The 16,885-nt window shown below is 38.2% G+C and overlaps 1 protein-coding gene across 1 annotated transcript; it reads right to left on the reverse strand.

Annotated features, from left to right (window-relative positions):
- HHLA1 (HHLA1 neighbor of OC90) lies at positions 1 to 16,639 on the reverse strand (the record flags this gene model as incomplete). Its single annotated transcript, XM_084281697.1, has 14 exons — positions 1 to 44; positions 241 to 323; positions 658 to 814; positions 8,440 to 8,511; positions 9,100 to 9,297; positions 10,152 to 10,244; positions 11,020 to 11,106; positions 11,215 to 11,271; positions 11,843 to 11,926; positions 13,148 to 13,231; positions 13,324 to 13,407; positions 13,892 to 13,972; positions 15,077 to 15,136; positions 16,564 to 16,639. The coding sequence occupies 14 exons, from the start codon at positions 16,637 to 16,639 to the stop codon at positions 1 to 3; spliced, it is 1,260 nt and encodes a 419-aa protein (XP_084137823.1).
- Between the last annotated feature and the right edge of the window lie 246 nt (positions 16,640 to 16,885).

Here is a 16,885-nt window from a genome sequence, read left to right on the forward strand (position 1 = left end):
CTAAACTGATTTACAGATGTTTTTCAGGCATTTCTGTTTTAGTGCTGGAAGAACAAAGGAAAATTGCAGTCAGAACAGGTTTTACAAGGAGAATATTAAAACCATACATGGTTCAATAAATCTCTTTATAATACCTGAAAAAATCTTCATCAGGAGAAACAGCTATCTGAAGAAAGTCAGCAAATACTCTGTTATATATTCTTAAGGTATGTAGAAGTTTAGATAAAAAAACATACTTACTGTGGGAGTAAGCAACTCTTTTGACTCGTTCACAGACATAACTTGCATTTTTCAAGAACCAGGAATAGTATTCAACACAGTACCTAAAGAAGTAAAGTTAGGAGAGTACTGTCCTGCTATCTTACATAAGAATAGCTGAATGCACGTCATGCTGCTAATATTGCACTTTGAACATAATAACAACGAGATTCTGACCTCACCTATGCCATTAGATACTTGGAAAAATTCTTCTGAGTAACATTCACCTAGTCTGACAATTGGAGGCCAGATCAGTGCCCTGGGGGCCCACATGGGACTCAGCCAGTAGCCACAGACTTCAAAGTAAGCACTGGCGACTAAAAATTGTCATTTTTTTGCAAAAGCATGAAGGATTATTTTAAGAAGACAGAAGCAAGTGAAACTGCTGTCAGATTTTACCTCATGGCTTCCTTTCTGAAATATTTTCTTCGACCAACGCAGAGGCACAGCTGGAAAAACCTGCACAGCTCCATCACACAAGGATTGATCTTCTGCACTATGACTGTGACAGGAGGCGAAGTCACACGGGACTCTTTGAAAATTGCTTGTGGACACCCTAGGAAAAACACAACTGTGAAATAATTCATAAATTTATCCCATAAAATTTCTTACAATTACTTATCTGGGCTAAGGGATATATGCAGATTAAAGAGCTCACATAGGTATCTTAAAATCAAGTTGAGTGCGGCAGATAACTGAATAGAAAGCCACACAGTTTGGCAGTTGTTAGACTGATAGCACAAATGTTCTTTTCAATTTATTATTTATCATTTTTAGTTATTAAAGTCCATCTTGCTTTTATTTATCACAAATATAAGGAACAACTCTAAAGATGTAATTTATTTATTGTTACCTCTTTAGGTGGAGGTTCAGTTGCCACGGAAGCATCAGTTTTCCACAGCACAAAGCAGTTAGATGAACAGCACCATATACTTATTATATTTTCTATATGGATACGACACTTTAATGCAATACCCATTTCCATTTCCATACTCTTTAATACACACACCCTCTAAGTCTGAATCTTAGGCTAAATACAACGGAGATAATAAGCAGTCAGTCTCTCACTGTTCTTTTCATCTCCTTTTTAGCCTAATTAACAAAATAAACATGATTTATATGTAGGTTATGGCTTTCTTTCTGTCTATTTCTATATTTGTCTGCCATTTTCCCCCTCTTGCTTCCAGTAACTTGAATCATCATCTAATTTCAGATAACTTTTTAGAGAAAATTAAAAATCCTCTGGATAAATAGTTTCCTACAGGTTTCTTGAAAACTACCAAGAAACTGGAGGAGAAAAGGTCAATTTTTGCCTGTATTGAATCATTTCTCCATTTTACTCTTGGTCAGCTGCCAGTTGGTTAATCTATGTTTGTTTTTGTTTGTTTGGTTTTCCTTCAAGTGACCATGATTATATTAATTTAACTTAAGAAAAATGCAGGAAAATTGTGTAGTCAGGGATGGACTCCCTCTCCCTTCTCTGAAATCCACTAAAAGGAAAATATCTAGTTTATTCTGTTCATTGAATCTTCTGCAGTCAGCAGTGAGAGAGAAACATTTGTACACCAAACAGTTCACCCCACCAGAAAATGCACCTGTGCCAGGCTGCAGATAATGTAATATAACAGAATAGGTGATGGCAGGTTATAAGAATTGCTATGTTTTTTTTTTTTTTTTGTTTGTTTGTTTTTTTTTTCCCCGGATGTGAAATACAATCTCCTTTCAGCCTCCCTTTCTATTATATAAAAGAAAAAACAAAGCAAGGTGAAAATGAGGGAAACTTAGAAAGGGTAATGCAAAACTGAAGCTGCTTTCTTTTTTTTTCTTTTTTTTTTTTTTTCAGTGTTTTTCTTTACCATATTAAGAGAAAATATAACATTAGCTATAATCTTGTTTTCTTGAAGCCATACTCTGCCACACGTCATCTTGAGTCTTTGCTGTTAGTTACATTAACTTAGTTAACAGTTGTGTTATGGTAGGTAAAAATCAAAGGGCTTTCTAGGAAAAATAAATGTGACATTTAAACTGTGCTAAAAGGCTAGGAAGTGGCTGAAATGGGTGTGGAATCAACTCTCCTTTGTGAATTAAATAACGTCGCTCTTGCAGAGGAGGTGCTGTGGGGAGGCACACTTGGGTCACCGTGGTGTGCAGATCGTGTTGCCCCCTATGTGCAACAAGCCTTCCAAAGATGCTGACCCTGTGCCAGAGTTCCAAAAACTGAGGGACATCCCTGCAAACACCACTGGAACTGGAAGAAAATAACCAGAGACCATGACAGGAGAAGCCACATTTTGCATGACCTGGGTGTCCTTCTCCCTTCCACCCGCTGGGGTGGAAGAGCCCAAATGTGGGGAGCAAAGGCAGCAGCTGTGGGATTGCTGGCTGTCTTTTCCATTTGTGAAACCAGCAGCAGGCTTTGGCCACATGCCTAGATAAACTGTCTTACCTGCAGAGCGTAATCCCCTTAGACAGTGTAATTGCATTTCCAGGTTCACATGTCTCACATGCTTTATAGCTTTGGGCCATCTTATGTTATGCGATAGGAGAGGTTACGGAGGTTAAATTTGGACTAATGAAGTTCTGTTGAAATAAGACTGAGTTGTCTAGTGCTGACAAGAAGTTTAATATAAAATGGCATCCGTGGGCAGAAGGAAAATAGAGGCACTGCCAAGCTGAAAGAGATTGCTATGAAACAATTTGTCTTCTGCCAGAGCTTGCCCGAGGTAGCAGAAATCATGGAGGAGTAATGGGCAGACCTTGCAGCTCTCACGCTCTTGGTCCCCTCTGAAAGAGGACTACTGGCTGTGTCACAGACAATGTGTTGTAATTAGTCAGTGACGGGCAAGAGGGAGCCCCATTTCCCTCAATCTCAGCAGTTTTGCATGATCACTAGCACTTGACACATCTTGACATGTCTTGATTTTTTCCACTTACTGGCAATTAAAAATGACCGATGTCTTGTTTTAACAAACAACCTTCATGTTAATAACTGAACATCAGAGCTTGCAGTGATGAGTTTTTCGTGTAAGTTATCCATTAAAAGGGATGTTAGAGTTGCTTGGAATAATTAAAACTTCCTAAAAGCCACCCTCCAATGAATCTCAACATCTCCACCAAGGTAGGTACTCGCTATTCCATCGAACAGGTGTTAGTGCTTTGTTCAAGCTGTGCATTTTGCCAGCAGAAATTCAGCTCTATCTAAATGTAAATTGAATGACTGCAATTTCAATGTGGACTCATTTATGTAGGGAAAAGAAGTCAAATAAAAAAGTTGAAAGTTAAACAAATTGCTCTGGTTTTCATTTCTAACAATAATTTCATTTTAAATTGATGTATTTACATAGTATTGCATTTAATGTTAAAATTCTTTTTCAATTAATATTAGATTTAATTTACGTGTATTGGATAGTACACTTACATGACAGCATTGAAATCAATATTTTCAGTGCTTCATAGTCATTTTTTATCTCATTGTAATAAATTTCTACTTTTTTTTTTTTTAATTCCTACAAATTCAGATTGAAGCAAAAAGATTTATATGCAGGAATTTATCTTAAAAGTTTCCTTTCTAATATTTTTATTTTCTAAGATAATGGGTTAGTCAATACAGACAAGATAGCACAAAAAACAGTTTCCTATGCAGAGCTTTGCTCTTGCCCTTTTGAAATTACTACACTACTGTTGCAGGTAGATAAGTGACCAGTTCTTGCTGCACTAAAGAGCCTTTTCCACTAGGAACCAAATATCACCTCTCTTTGACACTGAGATTAAATTTTGCTGTCAGTGAAAAGCAATATCGTGGTTGCCGTGAATAATTCAGGCTTACAATATCCCTCTCTGCATGCTATAATACACACATACATATTTTATCAGTTGGCATGCAATAAATAAACAAGTAAATAAACAGATTCATTTTTGTGATTTAAGAAATGGCTTCATGGAATAATGTCTTCGTCTTCAGAGTACTGTGGCTGCTCTTCACTGCTGTGTGATCCCACTGTTCGATTTTATTTTTTTTTTTTTCTTCTCAAAATGCCATGATTTATATATGCAGCTATATAGCCTCTGCCATGGTTTCTGACAGACAGGAGTTTTGTGACTCTCCATTCACTGATTGCAACCTTTTCAAAAAGGTCTGGTTCCCAGTTTTAGGTTTTATAGGGTTTATAGTGTTGTCCACTAGACAGCACATTGCAGATTAACAAATCCTGGACAGCACACACCACAAATCCACTCACAGACTCCAGCAATGTCCGGTTGGGTGGCCCTTATTTAATCCTCAAGTCAAACTTATCCAGAGGAACTAGGAAACACAGAGAACATTGTCATTGCTGGTGTGTGTGTGTGTGTGTGCAGAATTATGTCTTGGTGGACAAGAATTACCATAGCATATTCATCTGATCTCTATTAAGATAAGAAGACATAGTTCATCTTAAATTCTTCCCTTTACACCATCAAGAGTGTCAAGAAATCAAATTATATTCATGATATTATACTGGTTCATTTTCTTCATACAATGTATTTCATGGGGGTTAAGATGAGGATGCTGTTTTTTGTTTTTTTTTTTTTGACTCTTTAAATAAAAGTGAAAAGAAAGAAATATCAATAATAAAAAAAAATAAATAAAAAAACAACGTTGAAAGGATAACTAGCTCCTTAACAGAATGGTTTGAAAGGCCTCTTAACATCAAGAACTGTTTCTTGTCTCACCACCACTGAGTCCTCTCCTTAGAAATAAGTCTCAGTAGACAGTGCTTTACTGAAGTTTTTCCAAGCCTCCTAGGCAATAGATTCCTCTCCATCCTCTTTGCCACTGCCTTTCTTGCAGGTCTTCCCCCACTGTGTTTGATCATTTGATGCTGTTCTCAAAATCCTTTGTATTCATAATCATTATTTTTAATTAACTACAATAACATCAATAACATTATTTCCTCCAAGAATGGATGCCCCACTGAGTCCTATGCTCTCAAATGCTTTCTTTTCCTAATAGCATGACTGAAAAGAAAAAAAAAAAAAAGAAAAAAAAAAAGAAGAAAAAAAAAGAAAGAAAAAGAAAAAGACAAACAAACCAACTTCTGCTAGTAAATTCAGCCAACCAAAACTATGAAAAATCTGATCAGAATCAGTAAAAGCTACAAAAATTAACAGCAGGGGATGCTATTCTTGGTTTGCTGCAACAGGCAATGACATCAAAACCAAGGTAAAAAGCAGACAACACCAAAGATATAAGATGTTACTTCTCTCCTATTATGTGATTATTCCCAGTAACAGCAAACTGAAGATCTACAACAGGACTTTTCTTGTCTGACACAATTATGCTTATCCCCTCACAATAATCCTTTTCAAACAAATAAAGGTGGGTTAGAATACAACAATGAGCAGACAGAAGTCAGTATTTAAAATACCATTACAAACTGTGAGATTAACACACAATCCAATGAAAGTCTTTGGCTTTAAGCCTCAAAGCAATCCCAAACAAAGACCTGAGGGTTGCCTGCATGGAGCTGGGGAACCAGCTGCATCTCTGATGTTCTGGGTTGGTTCCAGTAGCACAGAAGGAGACCACAAGGCTGCAGAGTGTCCCTTCACCTGCTGCTGATGCTCAGTTTTTCACTGCTGCTGATGCTCAGTTTTTCACTTTGCCTGTTCTGTTTTGACAAGACAGCAGCAGCTTTCTTGGTCAGACTTATTAGGAATTCATATCAAAGACCCACATTTTTGTTTAACAATATTAGACAGTGCAGCTTATTTTTCCATCATCCCCATCAAAATATCACAAGCCATATAATCAGCACTTTTTTTTTTTTTTTTTCCATCCTTGCCTACTGACCTTCTGAATTTGCTGGCCTTAATTTGCTCAGATCATCTTTTTTTTTCTTCTTCTATTTCCCATGTGTTCATACACACCATCTTAAAAGTATTATTTGATCGGCATTTTTGTCCTTTGGACAAATAGAAAATTCTTCTGTTTTTATCTATAATATCAAGACTAAATGATACTGAAGAGCCCCTGCATTTTAGTCTGATATATTACCATTGCACAGCCCAGCATCTATGCTTTTGGCATTAGACAGTCACTGCACAGAAACATGAGCAGGCAAGGAACAGATTTCCAAAATCCCCTCTGGCAGTCCTCACAACCAAGCAAGACTCGTGTTCCTGCTCATCCTCTCCCAGGAACAATCACATCTCTGGTAGCAACACAGTCAACTTCACCGTGGGGACCAAAGACAGCCTCTTCCCAGAGCATCCCATCTGTTTGTATCTCTATCACAGCTCGGAGCAGCCAAATAGGTGGATTTAGGGTGCAAGAGGCTGAGAATACAATCCTAATGCCAGGAAACCTTGGAAATGAGCCATATGTTTATTCTGGTAAAGTGGGGACCATTTCTTCTCTTTCTAGTCTTCTTTTCAGCTGCAGACACTGATCCTGAATTATGTTCTACAAACTGACCTCAGTGGTAGCTACCAAGTTTCTCTAAAAAGATCATGTTACGCTGAATAGCAGATAATCACAATCCCAGTCTGGAATATAGGTATGAAGATTTTGTCTGGATCCAAGTGCAGGCAGTGTGGATTTTCCCTCCAAATACAGCAGCAATATGAAATCATAATAATGCTCAAGTGCTTTTCTATGCGAATACCAAAGCTGGACCGTGCACCCCAGCATATCCCTCAAATTTACTTTAATTCTATTAATTTACTTCCTAAACTCCATTAATTTAATTCCTTAATGCCATTAGCATTCTATGATTCTATGATTAATTAGCAGGTTAGCAGGGAGTGCAATGTTTAATCAGGAGCAGGAGCTGAAATACACGCAACTTCTCTTGTCAGGAGAATCCTGCCCTAAGGTGTTGGCATTAGTCCACTGGAAGAGTTATTATTTCTTCCCTGTGATAAACCCATGAAAACCCAATTAAGAATTTATATTCTACCATTCTACCACTCCTGGCATTGCTGGAGCAAGCAGAAATTTTCTTCAGGTCTGTGACTGCTGATTTTGACTTTGATTGGGATTTGCAGCCAAGATTTATTCCTATTGTACTTCTGAACTATGGTTCTACTTCGCAAATTTGGGAGTGAGCAGCCTGGACTCATTCACATACCCAGAATCCAAAGTTTGGGATAGATTCTCCCAGAATGCAGATTCCCTTTCTGGAATTGTATCAGGTTCACTTTTTCAAAACATGTAACATCTTACTAAATACCTTCAGAGAAATATACTTTTATCATCTACATGACTAGATGACACTTATAAGTATAGTGGCATATCATCATATGTCTACTACACTGAGCTCCTAAATTCCAATTGTTTTGGAATTTATTCCAATTGTTTTGGAATTTAGGAAAAAGGAAAAGTTCTTCCGTAAAAGGAAGAACTGAGTTCTCCTCAAAAAATCTAGCTGATAACTGTCCTTCTTTAGCCAAAGAGGAACTTTGCAGAATTAAAAATTTGGGGTAATTCTGAAGATTGCATGTGTCAGGGATTGACTTAATCATTTTATTTGTACCAACAGGAGGATTTAAAGCATGACAATTTCTTTTGGAATAAAGGAATTTTAAGATTTCCCAATAACCAATCCATATTAAAATTGACATGTGGACTACACAATTTAAATATAATATAATTTGTATTTTCAATCTGAGATCATGTATGATTCAGAAATACGGAAGCAATCCCTTTGACATTTTGTGTGTTTTACATTCATAAAATATACTATATAATATACTATATAGTACATTAAACATACACATTGTTTCTGCATGTGAAAAAGTGTACATGGTTATACTTTCAAACAGGCTACTATTTTTGCTGTATGCTCAACTACTACTTACAGGTAATTGAGTGAAGTTTCACTGTCACACCAGGCCGGTAGGGTGCAGTAGACAGTACAGAGGAGAGAAAATCTGAAGGAGGAAGAATAATATAAAATGCTGTGACATACTAACGAAAAAAAAAAAAAAAAAGGAGAAAAGGAAGCTTGATGAAGAGTAAAAAAAATACTGAAGTTGCAGACCACTAATACACACTTCTGTAGATGTTGATGCATAAATACATTCACACTCTCCTGCTTCTATACATATTATTATTATTATTATTATGTATTTATTTATTATTATTTTAATTTTCATGCATGTGCTGACCAACACACTGTTATTTTCCCAGATCAATCTCACCTGGCTCTGTTTGCATCAGTTTGCTGGCTTCTTGAGGAGGCATGGTCTGCATCCAAAATGCATATACATCACCTGCGGGAACAAAAAGACACACCACATTATTCAGGAAATTTGTTATTTGTCAATTGAGAAGAATATCCTGCTATGTATGAGACTGCTCAACGGACAAGGGTCCTTACCCAATACTTGCAGTGGCTTATAAAAATGTCATGATGAAAAAGAAAGGTCAGAAGCTGTATTTATTAGAACTTGGAAAGTACACAGGCTAAAGAAAGAGGATTTAAAGAAGATATTTTTAGTAGAGACCTAGAGAATCAGCTCTATTTTATGGTTGGTTTTAGTTTTGGTGTTCCCTACCCCACCCCTGCCCAGGTCTATTCAGTGGATTTGGAGCAAAATGTGAGCAAAGAATTGAGTGGCAGATCTGTCCACGAGAAGCAGGACCTGTGTTTTTCCCCAAACAGTAAGAACTATGGGATGGTCCCTCTACGTTATGTTTGCAACTCTACAGTAAAGAAATCTACTCACTAGTGACCAAGAGTTGGTCTCCTTGAAGGGCCTCCTAACATCCACCTCTGAAACATGCTTTGGGTTGGGCTTTTGGCTAAACTCCAGAGCTAATAGGGTAAAGTAGGTTTTGGTCCTGTGTACAGAGCTCACCAGGGCTGGTCTGAAAGGCTGATGATGGGGCCAAGATCTCCTCAGCAGCCGGAGGGGTTCCAACTGTGCCTCTTGGTCCTGAAGCATCCAAGTGCAGATATGGAAACCCTGATCCCTTCGCACCAACTGTTTTTGGCCATGGTCGGGACCTCGTGGTGGGAATGTCCTCCCCTTTCAGGGCAAGAGGGGTGCTGGTAGCTGGAGAATCAGGAGAGACAGAGGGAAGGCACCATAAAAGTGCCTTCTGGTGCCCCATGGCAGCAGAGAATGTAACACGCTGTGGGAAAATACTACTTAAAATGTACCCAGAAAATCCCATCTTCTCCTCAAGTGCTTCCACTGGCAGCTGAGATTCAATTTTTCACTTCATTTTAAAAATTATGTTTTTTTTTTTTTTTTTTGTTTGTTTGTTTGTTTGTTTTATTTCCAGGAGAACATGAGGAGTAGCAATAAAGTTGGAACCTTTAACTGAGTACAGAATTATAGAATGATTTGGATTGGAAGGGACCTTAAAAAATCATCTAATTCCCACCTCACATTTCAATGTCCGAGTGTTCATAAACAAAAAAGAAAGTGTGGTGGTGTGGTGTTCCAGTGTTCCTTCAGAGTGTTTTTTTTTTTATTTCCTTTCTTCACATAAATTATTTTTTATTTGCTAGGCTTTTTTACTGTAGAGGAAAAGATGAAAGCTCTTGTCTATGTGAAGGGAAGCAGGCAGGTACTGGAGCACAGATAGTGGAATTGGAGAACTGATTACATTTTTGTGGCAGGAATAACAACCAGTCACTCATAAGTGAGGGCCATATAAAATCAAAGATGTTATCAATTTAAAATCAAAATCATTGTTTTTTTGTTTTGTTTTAATTTCAGTGATTTTAATTAAATAAAGTACATAAAAATGCCAATAAGAAGAAACAAAACAACAAAACTTTTTCTTGGTTTAAAACAGACAGTTATTTTTTTCTTTACTTCTCTGTCTCCTAGAGAACTCCTAGATCACTAGTTGAGACATTAATAAAGGAGAATATAAAGGTCTGGCAATATTCACTCACTTTTAAATGTCCACTTGTGTTCTACTGATGGATCCATGGTTTTGTTTGAGTCTTCCTGTAATTTCATGAAGCTTGAAAAAATTGAATCCAGATCTTTGAGGTAAGAGAAGATAATGTTAGTGCACTCAGCATTCATAGAATATCATACAATAAAAAGTAAACAAATCAGGTTCTGGTGCAAAAGGAACTGATGTATTTTTAAAATAAAGTTACTGGCAAAGTGTCTTTTATTTATTTATATTTATTTATAAATTTTTATTTATAAATTTATTTATAAATTTATTTATTTATATTTGTTTATTTATGTTTATTTATATTTGTTTATTTGTGTTTATTTATATTTGTTTATTTATTATTTATTTTAAATTTATTTTTAAACAGGTGAGAGGCTTCCTACAGCTTTCAGCACAGGTGAACTTGCCACTGATTTCCATGTCTCCCTGTTTCAATCCACTGTTAAAAATGAGAAATATTGGCAGCAATAAGAGGTCAGTATCTACAGTCAGCTCAACCTGGCAAAGAAGTTACAGGTGGAGAAGCCATGCAGCACGCTGTCTGAGCATATCTGACTCCTTTCCAAAGGATACTCACATAAATTCAGATTACTTGTGCTGAGAGCTAAGGGAGATAACCATTTAGTTCAAGAATATTACAGAGCCTTCCCAGCCCAGTGCTGAATCCGATGAAAGCTCTGATCCCAGGAGCTTTTGTTTGCTCTTCCAGTAGAAGACGTCATAGTCAATAATTTAAATGTTTGTAAATTTTACTTATTTTTACAAGATGAAAAAGGAGCATTCATTGCAAGTGCTACCTGGGCATTGTTTTCACTGTTGTTGCTGTTTCTTTTTATTCCCCAGGATGTACTTACCCAGGTCAGATGATGTGTTACTGGAAAATGTGTAATTAATAACATGGGGCTTCTCCAATATTTCCCAAAAGTCAGACAGATTTCTCCCTGCAAATATAAATGATTAAAAATATGAAGACAGACTTGTTTCTAGTATAAGTCATCATTGAAAGTAAATAGGACAATATTTTGAACAAGAATGATTTTTTCATTTACCTGTTTGGCCTGTCATCACACAGATGTAGATACAATCTGAATCATTGTTCTGACGCACTAAAAGGCAAAAAAAATGTAAACCAGGTCTTTGTTACCAGTTTTCATTATATGATATTATCTTAAACAGTGAAACACAAACCCAGAATGGTATGTGGCTACTACAATTAGTCAAATATTTTAATTCAGATTTGACTTTGACAAAATCTCAATCCAGCACAAAATCCAAATGCTAACATTTCTAGGAGAAATATTTCTCCTAGTATAAATTTTTAATTTAATTAAAATTCTTAATACAAGTATTTTTACAAGAAAAAAAAATCAAAAAATATAGCACGTAGGCTCATAATTTCCTAAAATATCAGTGTTCAATAATAATTAATCAAACTGTCAAGTAAAACATATATGTTCATAGAAACATACATCTCTATACTACATATTTAAAATTTTATATATATGTATAGATTGTTCCCCTAAGGAGACCTTGTTTTACAGCTGCAGTCATGCTTTAGAGCATGAATGCTGCCAAATAAGAGCAATAAACTTTTATATGCATTTCTATGCTTGTTTCCATGTCAGAACTAAATCACACAAATAAGAAAATGACAAATGTTTAAGAGGAAATGCAAACCTGAGAGAATAGAAGTAGATTTGAAAATTTCTGTGAGATAACTGGTGGAGTTTCCAATTATATCAACAAGTAAAGCTGTAAAATCTAGACAACAAAATACAGAAAATTTATATTTGAAAACATATTCAACTATCCACATTATCAGAAATCATTTTTATAAGTGATCATATTTGCATATGTGCTTGTACATGAAAATGATTGAAATATGTAAAAGTTCAGAACTTTTCTGTTGTATAGGAGTAGACTTAGGAAGCCATTGGATTACTCTGTGGAAATACGTGTCAAAGATTGTATGCAAAATAGCACCAATGTACGTAAATGAAAACTTAAATAGAATCTATCTGTTCAAGAGAGCTATTTAAAGTAACACTCTATTAAGGCTGCTTAAAAATAGAAGAGCCCAAGCCTGTAGGCTCTGTGGCAGTGATTGCCTATCTGCCACATGGGACCATGTGGGGACATGTGATTGTCCATCTACTCTGAAGTCTGCTTCAGAAAAACAGATACTGTTAGCTCAAAAAATGGTTAGTGGTGGTGTTTTTATTTATTTATTTATTTTTAAACTAACAGGTTCTAGCAGTAACAGGTCAACATTCTCATTTAGGGAGTGACAGACACTAGCTCTTGCAATCTGTGTTGAGCCCACAATTTCCACTGCCTGGGAGGGTGCTCTAACAATCATATTTTGGATTTGGGGCAGGAAGATTTAAGTTTCTGCACCATCTTCCAGTGCAGTCTGGGTCATTATGCTACAAGGCTTGTGAGCTGTGTGTGCCCAGAAGAATAACCACAAAACTCACTGTTTCTCTGTCGAGGGGTCAATAGCATTTGACACTATTAAACAGCTCTATGCAGGCATTAATCCTTACTTTTCACTCCTGTTTGGCTTATTGAGGTTATTGGATTCTGTTGGTGTAAAGAAACCCTTGTTTGTCTTCTGTGAGTCAACTCAGGAGGGCGAAAGTGGCTAAGATAATGTATTAAAAAATGCCATGTTGTCTGTCCTGCACTGCTTTTTGTACTCAGAGAAGGAAAGCAAGGTCCTTCCACCAGGCAAGCCACACTGCTCACTTGACTGATGGCTCCATCGCAGTGGCCGGTTGGGTGCAACCACCTGAGATTTTCATCAAGTTTACCCAGAGGTTCATAGCAACACTCATTATGAGTAATGGCTGCTGACTTCAGTATAGTGATGCTATTTGTACAAAAATAAAAAGCCTGCAGAGCTCAGGCTGCAGCCTTCAGCTCCTAAGGAAATAATTTACCTTAAGCACATTCAATTGCCAACCTCTTTTGTGTACCTACCTGCCAAGTCATTTGTCACATTGTTTAAACAGTAGCAGTAATGCATAGGAAACTTGCCAGGGTCAACATTTTTCAGGCTAGAAACTGTGGAGAGAGAAGGAGAAAATGGGTATCTTGATGCACGTGCCATGTGAGAGGAACTGCTCCTGTGCGGAGCAAAGCGCTGAGGCACTCACTGTTATAAACGGTGACTGACACTTTGTGGAAGGCAAACGAGCTGTAAGATGTGACACTCAGCAAAGAGAAGAGTTTTTTGGTACCTGCAGAAATACATGCCCATGCTATTAGCGTTTGGAACAAATTATGCGAACAGAATGTTTCGGCTCTGCTCATTTGGTTTCTAAAAGACTCCTGAGGTGCTGATGCTCTACAGCTGCCTGAGACTCAATTCCTTTTCATTTCCACTGAGGGAAGGATCATTGGTATTACATTTTTTTTTTTTTTTTTTTTTTTTAAATCAGGCAGGCAAATCCACACTGGGTTATACAGTGCTTTCTAAAGGCATCCCATAAGTAATTATGCTATGCCTATATATAAACACTCTAATTTCTAAATTCTTTTGGGGTAGACAGCTATCTGCATTATATCTGCATTATAAATATGCAAGTGTGGCTTGCTCTGAGAGTTAATTCTGGAGGCAGAGAGCATGCATTTATGACTTCCCCTGCTAACACCATCAGCCCTTTATATCATTCACTGTGGGGCTGACTGCCTGCGTGACCTGCCCAGCCTCTGCAGCATTACCTCTGAGTGCCATGCTCAGCATGCCGTTCACCAGCTCGGTCAGGTTAAGAGCAGCCAGATCCACAGACTTTGCAGGCAGCTCTGGAAAATAAAGGGTCTCTGAGCAGCTGGAAATGGCTGCTAATCCCGTTTTGTGTACAGCAGAAAGCTTCCAGAACGGGAAAATGAAATAAGCCGTTTATGTATTGAGGCACACTGAAAGAAACTGTGGTTAGGAAAGGAATATTCCAGGAGTGCAGACAGAAGTTGGGAAAATAAGAAGATAGAGCAGGCAGTGCAACAGCAGGCCAAAATTCAGGCACGGCTCTGTGTCCCCTGCTCCCTTGAGCATGCCCTGGAGCAGGCTGCCAGGAGCAGCACCCAGTCCTGGCGTTTTGGTGCCCCCTCGTGATGGCCAATGTGCATTTTCTTCTGAAATAAAAACGGGTCTCTCTGTGCAGATCACAAATGGAGGTAAAAGTACCTGGGAAATCCCCAGTGCAACATAGAACGGTGATGAAAACACAGATTTTTTTTTTTTTTTTTTTTTTTTTCCAGCTACCTTGATGGCTACACCACTACCACAGATTAAACTGACTGCAGCTGAAACACACTTTTTATTTAAAAAGATATTTTCTTCCTGTTGATGTTGCTTGTCTGTTTTTCCCAAGCTGTACTTTCAAATATGATATTTTTCCTCCCTCCCATGAAATCATATAAACTTAGAGTGCTGTGGTGCCTCTGTGTGTGCAAGGAGGAAGGTCTGTGTCTGCATGACAGAGAGAGAAAAAACAGAGCAGGATGGAAAACAAGCACAGAAAGCCAGGACGAGAACAAAATCAAATTTGTGGAGAAATATGATTTTCTAATGACATCAGTATCATTTTTAACCTGTTCCAAACTGAGTGTCTTAAGGCAAGTGAGACTGGAGATGACAGCCCTGTCCTACAGACCACGGAAAGAAGAAAGAGACAACTCCACCTCACATTGCTGGAAGGACAGAGGTTAAAATGGATTAAGCAGGGATTTTCATAGTCCTGAGGAGCTGCCTGTGTTGGGGTTAGGAGTCCCTGCAGTGGCTTTGTATTCACAGACTCCACAGGAGAAAGGCCCACCCGCCAACACCTCCCCGCTTGGTACAATATCTCCCATCCTATTAACACCCACACACAGGCTCGAGGGGATTCCTCAGGGGTTGCTTGTTACCTGCAGTAGCCAGCACCACCGCTTGCTTCTCTCTCTCATGTTCTCTTTTTATGCATGAAGCTGTGAAGTGAAGAAAGAGACTTGAGGAACTGTTTTCCCCATTGTGCTAGCAAGTGGCCCTCGGTTGAGCTCTCCATAAACATTACTTTGCTGCTGTTATTCATTATAACCCAGGCACCCATGGACATAAGCACTGCAGGACACTGAATATGTGTAACAGCAGCTGATCAGTTGTCTAAGAATAAGGATGTCCCAAAAAATCTGTCAGGTCCTTTAGGTGCCAGCTAAAGGAGGAGAACAGATTAAATATCAGAGCTTGTCCCTTTAACTCAAAAATCAAAACAAAATACTGTTTTTGCAGTCTGAAACTGGACTTGCAAGCAATACATTGCAATGTATGTAATGAGGCTTAACCAAAAGGGATCTACGTAGGCTGCATGCATGTTTGTAATTCAGAGCAGGTGTTCAACTGTGGGCCACTCTAAAGAGACGTGATCTGGGAAACAGACTGGGGTGGGGCTCAGGAGTTTGGACTCACTTCAATGACCAACAAAGAGATGATACAAAGCAGTGATTTAGCCATCACAGGACAGGTTGAATAGCAGGACTTTTGTACTTAAGCTCCCTGTCCTACCACTGGAGATTTGAGAGCCCCCAAAGGGTAATCCAGAAGGCTCCTCAAATGAGCCAGCACTTGCTAACACTAAGCTCTCACATCTCTCTGAATCTTCAGTATCTCAGTCCATCCAAGATCACCAGAGAGAAGTCTTCTCTTGAAAGCTGGTGCTGAAGGAGGCTCTCCTGGTGAAGCTGGTGATGCCCCTCTCTGTGTTATAGACTAATGGGCAGAGCTGTCACCAGAGGGTAGGAGACTTGGGGTCAGTTTCCTCTTCAGCAAGAGTAAAGCTGGAGGACTGGAAACAGCAGAAGAAAGAGTTGTTGAGACTGCATAATCTGGTCGTTTTTACCCAAATTGGTGAAACTTGGATGCTTGTCCTAATTCTTTCAAAAATTCATGCCTTCTACAGGATGGAATCTCATGATACATTTCTTATCATTCTTTCTTTATGTATGAATGCATAAAAAAGAAAAACAACCTGTGGATAATCGATGTTACAAGGCCTGTAAATCATGCCTTCTGATACAATGCTAATCAGATGAGCCAAATTTATGAGACAAATTTATTTAGACTGTCAATCTAGCTGGTAAGAAGTCTTCTAAGTCTTCTTTGTCTTTCTCTATAAAACCTTCTGACTCCATATTCATGGCTCATAAGTCAAGAATAAACCTTTGCCATCACCTGTCTTGTCCTGCTGTATGGCACCAGTCCTGGAGCCCCAGCCCATCCGTCTTGCCTACGGAGGGAGAAAGAATACAGAACCAAGTCTGCTATGGATATGGGAATGGGGAAATACTTCAGGCTATGGGAACAACTGGAAAAGAGATATCTTGGAGATTCCCTGGGGAGCACCAAACCACGTCCTTACCTGTGTTCCAAACCAGAAAGAGACACAGAAATCCTAGGCTCATCTTTGCTGGCACATGCCAACAGAACCACCGCATTATGAAGTCTGACTCCCAGTGGCTTTGGCTGCTCTAGGAGAAAGAAATGCTGTTTTGGTATGGGTAGTGTTGTGCAGTTTTGTCTAGACCTTGTCCCAGAATGATGTGACCATGAGAGTAATATGGATGCAAAGAAAAGATTGGTGGCATAAATGGCAAAGAATCAGAAATCACACAATCAGTATTTTTTGTGTTTGTATGAGTATACAATCTCTTGCTCTGTGAGTACCAATTAACTGTCTCTTT

This window comes from Netta rufina (assembly GCF_964035555.1).
Source record: "Netta rufina genome assembly, chromosome: 2".
Taxonomy (NCBI): domain Eukaryota; kingdom Metazoa; phylum Chordata; class Aves; order Anseriformes; family Anatidae; genus Netta; species Netta rufina.